At 41.0% G+C, this 10,753-nt stretch overlaps 1 protein-coding gene across 3 annotated transcripts; it reads left to right on the top strand.

Annotated features, from left to right (window-relative positions):
- Positions 1-215: 215 nt before the first annotated feature.
- On the top strand, positions 216-9,062 carry LOC142405856 (leukocyte elastase inhibitor-like). 3 transcript variants are annotated; one of them, XM_075493945.1, is made up of 8 exons: positions 271-286; positions 1,428-1,547; positions 1,819-1,994; positions 4,013-4,150; positions 4,970-5,087; positions 5,683-5,825; positions 6,585-6,752; positions 7,498-9,061. In XM_075493945.1, exons 3-8 carry the CDS (start codon positions 1,827-1,829, stop codon positions 7,897-7,899), a joined length of 1,137 nt encoding a protein of 378 aa, XP_075350060.1. In that variant the 5' UTR covers positions 271-286; positions 1,428-1,547; positions 1,819-1,826; the 3' UTR covers positions 7,900-9,061. The 3 variants fall into 3 exon arrangements, with proteins under 3 accessions (XP_075350059.1, XP_075350061.1, XP_075350060.1); XM_075493944.1 differs by lacking the exon at positions 1,428-1,547 and having other exon boundaries at positions 216-286; XM_075493946.1 differs by lacking the exons at positions 1,428-1,547; positions 4,013-4,150 and having other exon boundaries at positions 216-286; positions 7,498-9,062.
- Positions 9,063-10,753: the final 1,691 nt, after the last annotated feature.

Genomic DNA, 10,753 nt, shown 5'->3' with positions numbered 1-10,753 from the left:
TGAGTGTAAATAGACCAGCGTGAGGGGAAGACAGAGCCGTGCTAGCCTGGGCGACCCTGTGAGCCTGTCCCACGGGACAAAAAAAACCCCCAATCCTGTATCACTTGTGCAGGAGGGGGTTGATTTTTAATCACACTCCCGAGGTCCCCTCCGCTGGGAAAGCCAGGCCGCCCCCGGTGCGGCCGCGGGCTCCCACCCCCGCGGCCCGCCCCTCGCCCCGCCCGGGGGTGGTGGCGGGGTTCAGCGGTCCCTGCCGCTCCGCACTGCTCCGCGCAGGGCCGGGCAGGTAGGCAGGCAAGCGGCCGTCGGCTGCGCTGGGGCTCCGCGGGGCGGGAGGGGGTCGGGGGACCCCTGCCTCCGGGTGCTTTATACAGGAATGGGGCGATAACGGGACGAAAAGCGGAAATTTGTCCTCCCCTCCGCCCGTGCCCCCTCCGCGGCGGCGGGGTCTGCGCGGGGCGGCCGGCGCCTCTCGGGCAGCCTTGGGGTGGGGGTTGTAAAACGGCTGGTTTCAGTGAAACGCTTGCATAGTGCGGTATTGTAAGTAAATGAAAGTAAAAGTACGCTTTTGCGTTTGTGTTTGGGGTTTTTTTGTTGTTTGTTTGTTGGGGGGTTTTTTTGCATAGAACTAGATAAAAGAACATTGCAAAGATGCAGGGCGTTTATCCATCTGGCGGTGGAAGCAGATAGTGTTATTTTGCAATTCCTGTAGAAAGACTGTGCTGGATATACCCAAATTGTCGTGCCATCTCCTCCATGTACTTGGGTCTGGACAGTACCTGTAACGGTATCACTGGGCTGCTGCCCTGGTTGCTGGAGGCAGATGCACAAATGCCTGCATCTAGAATGAAACTCCTTGAGGAAACAGGCTAGAAACAGCCAAATCCCAAAGTCCCATGGCAAGCAAGCAAAGAGAAGCAAGAATCTGAGCTGGGCGGGCAGGAACGTTTTACAGCATCAAGCGGTACTGCCACTAGCCTTTGCGTAGGTTTTTGCACCTGACCCATCCCTCGTACCTTTCACCCCGCCCTGCTCCAAGGGCCTCGTAGGGACCATCTCACCAAAATGTATCACTGCTCCGGCTGCACAGTGTCAGCCCTGAAGCTTTGTGCTGCGCTTCCTGTGTGCCTTCGCTAGCGGGTACATCACCTTCGGCTAACAAAACCCCCAGGCTCTGCCCATGCGTTTAGGGCTTCTCAGCCCTGTTGGGACTCAGGTGCATTTGTACCTGGATGCAGCATTGCAGGTAGGTCGCTTGTTCTTGGCAGAACAGGCTGGTGAAAATAGTGGTGGTTTATGCGGCTGAAAGTAAGCGTGTACTTAAGCCTTTGGCAGGATTGACACCTTTTTGTGCCATGAAGATGGGCAGCTTTCTGAAAGGTGTCTTAAATCTCCCTGAGCAGTTACTGTGAATACTTTCTGTGCAGGATTCGGGTAGAAGACGTCAGGGAAAGCTACATGAGTGAGCTCTCCGGGGTGTGCTGGGTCTGTGAGACTGAAAGACTTTAACTTGCAATCCTGCCAGCACACATACTTCCCATTTCAAGGTAGAAGGCAAGGAATTTTTTAAAATAATGTCTTTAAAGTTAGTGTGATAGGGAAGGTTGGGATATACAATTTACGTGGAAAAAAAATATGCTTTTTCAATGTGACTGATTTTTTTTTTTTTAAGAAGATGCATTGACAATGAAATTCTTGCTGTTTCTGTACCCAGCTGCAACCAGATTAATCCAGTCTTTACTCTGTGAGTCACACAAGGTTAGGTTAGGTTTTTGAAGAGTGTTTCCCGGAGTCCTTACTGACTGTTTTATTTTTCAGCTATAACCATGGAGAGCCTGCGTAATGCCAACAGCAGATTTGCACTTGATCTGCTCAGAAGGTTTAATGAGACCAACCCAACAGGAAATGTTTTCTTCTCTCCTGTCAGTGTCTCTGCTGCTCTGGCCATGGTTCTTTTAGGGGCCAGAGGTAATACAGAGGCCCAGGTGCTGAAGGTTAGTAAAAAAAAAAAAAAATCTTTTTTGCTTTATATTTTATTTACATTTAAAATTGCTGTGTTTTAGAGGAGGGAAAATGAAAGGAGGGTATTAGTTTTATGTGCTCAGGAGAAGATTTCTGTCATGCTCACAGAGTCTTTCTCGGGCTCCTTTCTGCAGTTACCTTAGTTACCTTCTGCCTGCTCTGCTCCAGAGCCCTCTTTCCATATTTGCTATGGCCCTTGTTTCTGAATTTCACTTAAGTTAATTCTTGAAGTAGGAAACTAATTTCATTAATTAATCAGTCTCCATTTAAGTTGACTGGAGTTTCCAGCAGCAAGGCCTTATTAGTTTTTGTTTAGATGTTTTGACAAAGAGCTATGGCTTTGTAATGCAAGGTTAGGAATGGTACGCTCATTACTAATAATACTGTGTGTTTTGTAAGAAACACAATAATAATATATAGTTTTATATTTAAAGCAGAACAACTATGATAATACATGATGATGCTACCTAAGTATCAGTATCTTAGTACCAGCTAGGCCCTTGGATACCTCAGAGGAGCTAAGCCCACATGCTTGTTCTTACCATAGCCTTAGGTTAGGGGACGATAATTTAAAAAAACTCATTATAAATTGCAAAAACTGTGTACATAGGAGTGTGCCAGTTTCCCCTGAGGCCTCCTGCATGGAAGGGACTCGGTCACTATTATTTTTGCCCTTTGTTAGGCTAACGCCCGCTAGTGCAAAAGGGTGTATGAGACTTCTCATTGCAGTCATCATCACGTACTTGCCTATGAGTAATTTCACCTTTGTATTCTCGACTTTAGGAGGAGCTGTTTTATACTGTTGAATGGTGCTGTGCTTACTGAATAAGACAATGAAATTATTTTTTCACTACTTGTACAAACAGACTTTGAACATATATGCCATGTAATCAAACTGACAGCCCCGCCTAGGGTAAACCTACTGACAGCAGAAATCATGCAAAAGGAATTTGGGGAAAAAAATGTGTTTCAGCACAGTCACCTTCAATAATGCATGTTCCCGTACCATAGTGCTTTACTTATGAAAACATAGCTAATTAGGCAGACAGTGATTGATAACTGTCAAGGGCTGTTGGCAAGCATATAGAAATTTGTTTCTGTGATCATAATCCTATTGTGAGTTGCCTCCGTGATGTTTTTGCTCAGCTATTCATATGTACAGCACAGCTTACATTAATGCAGGCAGCAAGGCCTGACTAAAAACCCAGTGAGATAAAATGAGGGCTTTCCTTTGAATGCAGTGGCTGTTTCACAGCAGTCTTCCCTACTGAGAAATACAGGATTCAAGTTTGAATGTGAATGTCCCTGCTTTGGTCTAGTCTTCCCTGTCAATGAGGTCTGGCAGCTCCTGCTGTTGTATCTGTAAGCCTTGGCTAGGCAGCTTGCCTCTGGGAGAGGAGGTACTGGTAAAGAGAAACTGCAGTGATGCATTTGATTTTTAAGATGATACAGGGGTTTTTTTATTAATATATAAATACATATATAAGCAGTTACATTTTCATAAAACCATAAAAGATAATTGTTCTAAGTTTTCTTAAGACCTCACCTGTGCTAGTTTTAATTGTATATTCTGAAAAGCAAAACCCCAGGTTCCCTTGGGCCAAAGGGGGAAGCAAGGAAGCTAAAGTGTCTCTATGGCATCATCTCTCTTTTCAATTCCCCACCTGGGAATGAGTCCTCATGTCCAGTGGTCCACGGAGGGGAGGCATGGAGGTGTCACGCAGACAGGACTCACGGTTATGATCAACAGCTTCAGCCGTGACTACGTATAAACTAGGAGCTTAATACAAGTGGCTGACACAGGTAGCGTAGCACCAAGAAACTGTTTCATTCATTCTTTGAGGTTTACAGAAGTCTCTAACCAGCTTCCAGTCTCTTCTTTTCTCCTTCTTCAACCTACCTACCTGCTGGATCAGACCCACCCTATAGATATACTGTATGTTCTTTTAAGACAGTATTAGCAGCAGCTAGTTCTCTTCTGTTATTTCAGACACTTCATTTTGACAAAGTTCAACATATTCATTCAAGATTTCAGACTCTGACTATGGATATAAACAGAAGCAATGTTCCCTATGTCTTACGGCTTGCCAATCGGCTTTTTGGAGAGAAGTCCTACAGCTTTTTACCGGTACGCTGGTGCAGATTGTGATGGTGTGGTGGAACCTGGTGGGAAAATGTAGCTATTTGAGTATTTATGAAGTAGAAATATTTCTAGGCATATTTCTAAATGTTACTTTCTAAATGTGACTAAAGTATTGCGTACATGCATATGCATTTCCATGTCTGTAGGCATCTGTGCATCTCGCCTAAAGGTTGTTACACAGCAAATCCTTTTCATTGCTTGTTTGGTTCTGCTGCTCTTGGGCTCAAAAGAAAAATCACTTGTCTAGGTTCTTAGTTTACAGTGACTATCATAATATCCTACCCTGTTGCAACCAGCATTTTAGGGTGCAACCAGCTCTGTGTCTGTTGCAATCAGCTTTTTAGGATTTTCATTGGTCTAGTACCATGTTACTTAAATATTTCTGAAAACACTGTCTTTATTTGGGAGGGGATGCCCAACATGTCTAAACAACATGCCTCTTCACCAGTGAATTATACCTTTGTGTAGCTAGGTTGCTATTTTTATCCCTCTTCAGCTCTTTCAGAGAGTTTTGTTTTATCCTAGCTGCGCTTGAGCCTGTTTCAGGAGAATGACAGGTAAATATTGCAACACCTGCAGTAATCACCCCATCAGCTGTATACGTGGCAGATGTACCATGAGGCTTACTCTGAGAGGGGATGGGGGGAACCAAACGCAACCCTAGAAACGCCTGAGGCAGTGCAGTGTTAGAGCCCCACCTCAGAGCAGGTGATAATCTGTTTGACATGCACCTTATCTACATCATAAAGAGCTGCTTTCTTACCTGCATGCAATGAAAGCTATTCTTATTGTTCCAAAATCTAGGATTTCCTGACTAATACTCAGAAATTACATGGAGCTGATTTGGCTACAGTTGATTTTCTTCAGGCTTGTGATGAAGCCAGGAAAGAAATTAACCAGTGGGTAGAGGAGAAAACTGAAGGTAAACTACTTCGGTTAATGAAGTAACTGGTAGTGTTTCATACTTGGGGAGCAGGAATAGGCTTTATTTTCTGCCACCTTTAGAACAGTTTAATTTTGCCCTGGGATATTCACTTGATGTGTTCACAGAACCAGAAAATACCTAAGCAAGACATTTAAACAGTTCCATAAGTCCTGAGGCTTTTCCATTTTTTGTGTTCAGGCTGATGAGTGCAGGAGAGATGCCTAAACATAGATTTATACCTTGGAGAATTTGTTTTAGTCAGTCCTGGTCCATATTGTTTATATATTTCTAAATCCAGTAATCCTAAATGTGGGTGTTTTCTAGTTCTTGTATGATGGGTCATACGTGACAGTTTAAGCTAAAAATATTACATTTTCATCAAATTAACTGTATATTAAAAGTTATAGTAGCATGTACTATTAAAAAGTATGGTGAAGTAAAGAGACAGGTACTGAAACACATTGTATTACAGGAATGGACTAGAGTTTTATATTTGTAGTATTTCTGTGGCCTCAGTGTCTTCATGTATGTTTTATATGCCATCAACTTATTACAAGATTTTGTTGTGACTTTTTTTTTGCCCCCTCTGAAGGTAAAATCCCTAATCTGCTGTCTGAAGGCTCAGTTGATAGCATGACCAGGCTCATACTGGTGAATGCTATTTATTTCAAAGGGAACTGGGCAGAGAAATTCAAAGAAGCCAACACCACTGATATGCCGTTTCGGTTAAATAAGGTAATAGAGATACATCTTAGTAGTATGTATCTAAGGAAAAGGTGAAATAATATAGGTGCTAAAGTGGAGCTTTGCTTATAGATAAAATAATAAAAAAATATAAAGTCTTGCATGAATGTTTTCGGTTCACCTGAAGGGTTTTTAATAAATTTTAGTATTTTTCTGTATTCAGCAAGCTATTTTTTCTCTCACTTACTGGGATAGTATCAGAGACACTTCCCATGTATAGATTAGGACCCTGCCTGTGCCTAGCAGAGTGTCCGTCTGCGAGCAGTTTTCAGCTGGTGTGAACTGTGCCTATTTGTGATGCTAGGTAAACAGTATTAAAATGATTGCACATTTTGCTTAAGCCCCATTTTCTTGTTCTATATTCTGCTTATGTTAACAGCTTTACAAGATACTGTATACAGTAATCTGTTTTATGCTGAACAGTGTTGATCTTTGTTGACTTTTAACATCATTTCTGGGGCTAGAACAATGTAAAGGTACAGCAACTCGAAGAAATTGTTTCCGTTTCTGTCAGGACTGTGCTATAGAAGCCAAAGGAGAACCAAATATAATACAAACTCATTATGTCTTCAGAAGAAACTGTTATTAAACAGGCAATCAGGAGTCTGACGAAGGCAATTTTGTAATCACCTGATATAACGGAGGAGGAGGTTTTTTGCAATAATGCGATTTTTAACTTACTTGTTTCCTATCAGTTCTTTAAATTAGTATTTTCTTAACTGTTACTTTTGGTACCTTTTATCCATCCAGAATGAAAGAAAGACAGTGAAAATGATGTACCAGAAGAACAAATTCCGTTTTGGGTATATTCCTGAAGTGAAGATCCGTGTTTTAGAGCTGCCTTACGATGGAAGAGAACTTAGTATGATCGTCCTGTTACCTGATGACATTGAAGATGACTCAACTGGACTGCAGAAGGTGACCCATATAAGCTAATGCAGTTATTTAATGGTTAAGTTCAGCCGTTCAAAATTAAAGCCTTAATGAACCCATGTTCTCAGAGCCCCATATCTATCAAGCATATTTTTTAGACAGTGCTCTACCGGCACTGCAATAAAGAATACGTGCACGTGCTGCATCAGGAAGAGAAGTTGTGTTCTGGTTTTGTAGCTTGTGTTCACGTGTCCTTTGGCTTGCTGAACTGAACCATGAGGGAGACTGCGAAAACAAAGTTCACTATGAGAATTAACTTGCCTTGCTTATTTTTTTTAATGACAGAAAAGTTCTGTCATTACTTTGAAAGTCTTTATTTTCTTAGCCTTAAAGTAGTAAGACTGTTTTCCATTAAATGACCAGGAACACATCAGCTTCTTCGAGCTCTCTGATGATTATTTTTGTTACTTATTTTTAATTATGTAATTCCATTTAGTTAAACAGTAAGAATGGCTGGGTTTAGTTGCTATCAGTGCATGTTTTTCCATTCTGTACATTGCAGCAAGAAGCAAATGTCTGCATTACTTTGTAAAGTAAAAACTGAACTGACTCCACTTAATTTTAATAGCATTTGTTTGATCTATATGGAGCTATCAAAGATATGGGTATGGTCATTTTTGTGTAGTTGCTTTATAGTTGTATAGTGCTCTATAAAGCCTTGTAAATGTTACTGAAAATGAAATCTTTCTACACTGGTGATATGTAATGATCTCTGTCTTTTTAATTCTAGCTGGAAAAGCAGCTTACCTTAGAGAAACTCCAGGAATGGACACGTCCAGAGCATCTATATTCCACTGACGTTCATGTGCATTTGCCAAAGTTTAGGCTAGAAGAAAGCTATGACCTTAAATCGGATTTAGCTGCCATGGGCTTGTTGGATGTATTTGACAGTGGCAAGGCTGACTTGTCAGGAATGTCAGGGGCACGTGACCTCTTTCTCTCTAAAATTGTCCACAAGGCTTTTGTTGAAGTGAATGAGGAAGGCACGGAAGCTGCAGCTGCCACTGCTGGCATTGCAATGCTCTGCATGGTTATGGAAGAGGATTTCAATGCTGACCATCCTTTCCTTTTCTTTATTCGCCACAACTCAACACAAAGCATACTTTTCTTCGGCAGATACACTTCTCCATAAAAGAGAACTCGGCATTTGCAGACCAGTTCTTGCTGTAGTTGTTGAAAGCTGTGCTCCCGAATGAGCTGGATTTTGATACAGAAAGTTAATGCTCCTGTCTTGAGTTCCTAGTAACTTTGACTGAGATTCTGCCTTTCCCATTAAAACAATCCCAGAGAAACTAAGGAGTAATTTATTTTTCTTTCTTGAGATTGACATCATCTTTAATAACTAGGAAAATCTTAACTGTAGGCAGAATAAACCTTTTGAAATTGGACTAGAACTAGAAATACTCTTGGAAGAAACTTGTGTCTTTTAAAGCACAGGATCACCCTGGATGCATCCTTGCATGGGTTTCCCTGTGTTGACACCCTCCTGTTGTGATAACTTGCAATAATCCAGTCATTCCTTATGCATGTATACTAGGATGTTCTTGCAAAGCTATTCATCCCCTGAAGTCTTGCTTTTCAAAGATACCTTAATAAAATACTTCTAGGCACCCAAAGGCATGTTCCTGAAGAGCTGAGTTTACTCAGTTCTGTCGTGAAATAGAAGGTCAGATAACATTTGTTTAGAGATATCTATTTATAGATAAAGGATTAAGCTATTTAAACAGAAGTAACCCCTTCCAGTCATTAGCCAGAAAACTTGCAATACAGCTTTTGAATGAGGAAGGGGAGAAGAAATGAATAACAACTTCAGGTGACTTTTAAAGAGGATTTTTAAAATTTATAGTCTGGTGCCATTTTAGTTATTGAAAATGTGAAAATGTGTCAGGGCTTAGAGGTTTTAGGTGCTTGAAGATGATGGGTGCCTTTCTGCAAGTTCAGAAGCTTTCAATATAACATTAGATTCTGGCCAGAACCTATGTATAATCTGCAATGAATATCTGATGTGTCTCTGTATGTACATGCATTCAGCATTTACTGAGCTGACTTCCACTACCTCTTTATACACAAACCTTTTGTGCTGTCCAACAGCCTTATGCATGGGAGCCACTGCAATTACATATTGTTAGTGTTGGGTGTTTATTTCTGGAGGTAATTGCTTGTATCATGATGTATATCTTGGGTACTGTAACATTTACCTGTACAACCTCAGTTCTAAGTGGGGCACAATAATTTCTGTAATTGCAAACTATATATTGTCTTTAAGCAACAAATAAAAACTCTTTTTCTTAAATTTGTATTCAAAATGGGAATTTCTGCAGCCAATTTACTGTTTCAGAGTACAAAAATAACTGTCTACCTGAAGGCTAGCTCCAAAGAAAACCACTGGTGCAGCAGGTGTGATCAGCTATATGAAGTCCTTGGCTTGTTCAGAGTAGGTGAAAATACTGAAAAACAAATTACTCAATAGAAGAGATGATTGCGTGAACCGTCAGCTTCCCCTGTAAGTGTAATGACCCCAGCTGCTAGCACCTACAGGGAGAGAGTAACGGTTTATATGAAATGACACAAGCACTCGGTTTGCACATTAGTAAACACGTTTCCGTGTCTTGGCAATACCTCAGTTGCAAAGGCTCTGGCAGATTTGTAAAGGAGAGCGTGTATTGCAGTGTGCAGATGTGAACATAACCCTTTCTATGCTGAATGCTTTGAAAAACAAATGCTTTGCAAATAAGTGAGAAAAATATTAGCACAAAAGCCATGTGAAAATTTGGAATGGTTTGATGTTGCATTAGTTCTGGGTTTCTGGGCCTTTATCTTCAGCCTTTTAGCAAATAAAGCTGCTGCTGCCATAGGCAGGTTTTGACTAAGGCTCAAAAACTCCGTTGTAATTACATGCTTATCTTTATCTGCTTAAACTCAGTCAATGCGTGCAAGATACATGATGTCTGAAGGCTTTTAGGGATGTAATTACCAGGAGATCAGAAGAAAGATAAAACCTTGCATAATAGTACCAATCAGCGTAGCTTTATGAGGAGACTCATGTATTTATTACTTTGGTCTCAGTATTTAGAAACGGAATTATTATATTGAGACACATTTGGTTTTCTACAGACAGGATGCACAAAATCTCAGCAATAAGAATCTCAATAAAGTCAGTAGTATTGCTTCACATTCAACCATTTTTAAAAAAACAGCAAACCTACTGGCAAATATTCCCCTCCCATAATTCATGTCCCACAATAAGACTGTGGTGGGTGTTTTTACTTAATACTTTTTTTCTGTGCTCCTGTCAGAACAAGTGATTGACAAGGGCTGACTCCAACAGGGAAAAGTGTAACGCCAACTTTATTCACATTTCTAAAAAATAAAATGCTGCTTCAACTAGCTCATGCAAAGGACTTTGTTTTTAGAACTACTGAATGAGCACAGGCCTCACTGCGTTCAAAACTTGGTGAATTTTCAGTGTGAGAGGTTTTAACTGAAGGCCAGGGAAGAAACTGTAATTTTAAGGAGTTAAAGATACAACATACAAGATGAGAGAATGTCACATCAGAAGTCTCAGTATAAAATCAGGAGCCTAGCCTGAGTCTTAGCTAAGTAGCAGTCATAAATCCACACACACAATATACAAAAAATACTTTCCATATATAAAATCTTTTGCTTTTATCAATCTAGGAGACTGCAAGATTAAAAAGTCTGACTGACTGCAGTTGAATTTCCTAGGGGGAGACCGATAAGTACTTGAGCATGAACTTCCCTGTTCAAAACCAATTTGCAACAGGCTGCTGGTTTGAGAAGACAACATGTGAGTTTCTTCCAGTGGAAGAGAGGATTACGGCAGATGGACTTCACTCTCCATTTTGGCCTCTCCTAAGCAGACCCGGCTTTATAACAATCCAAAACTCAGAGCAATATTTGCTCACTGTGATGTGATGAGTAAGCCAGACTTTGTACTACTGCTTACATAGACTCTTTAGCCCTTT

Source organism: Mycteria americana, chromosome 2 (genome assembly GCF_035582795.1).
Source record: "Mycteria americana isolate JAX WOST 10 ecotype Jacksonville Zoo and Gardens chromosome 2, USCA_MyAme_1.0, whole genome shotgun sequence".
Classification (NCBI taxonomy): Eukaryota; Metazoa; Chordata; class Aves; order Ciconiiformes; family Ciconiidae; genus Mycteria; species Mycteria americana.
Note: the sequence above shows the minus strand (reverse complement) of the source record. Positions and strands in the feature narration are given on the sequence as shown.

Excerpts from the sequence above, each read along its gene's own strand:
- LOC142405856 (XM_075493944.1), top strand. The coding sequence starts at position 1,827 with ATGGAGAGCCTGCGTAATGCCAACAGCAGATTTGCACTTGATCTGCTC. Across the intron at positions 5,088-5,682 it reads GGTAGAGGAGAAAACTGAAG|GTAAAATCCCTAATCTGCTG; the intron begins GTAAACTACTTC and ends CCCCCTCTGAAG. Across the intron at positions 5,826-6,584 it reads TGCCGTTTCGGTTAAATAAG|AATGAAAGAAAGACAGTGAA; the intron begins GTAATAGAGATA and ends TTATCCATCCAG.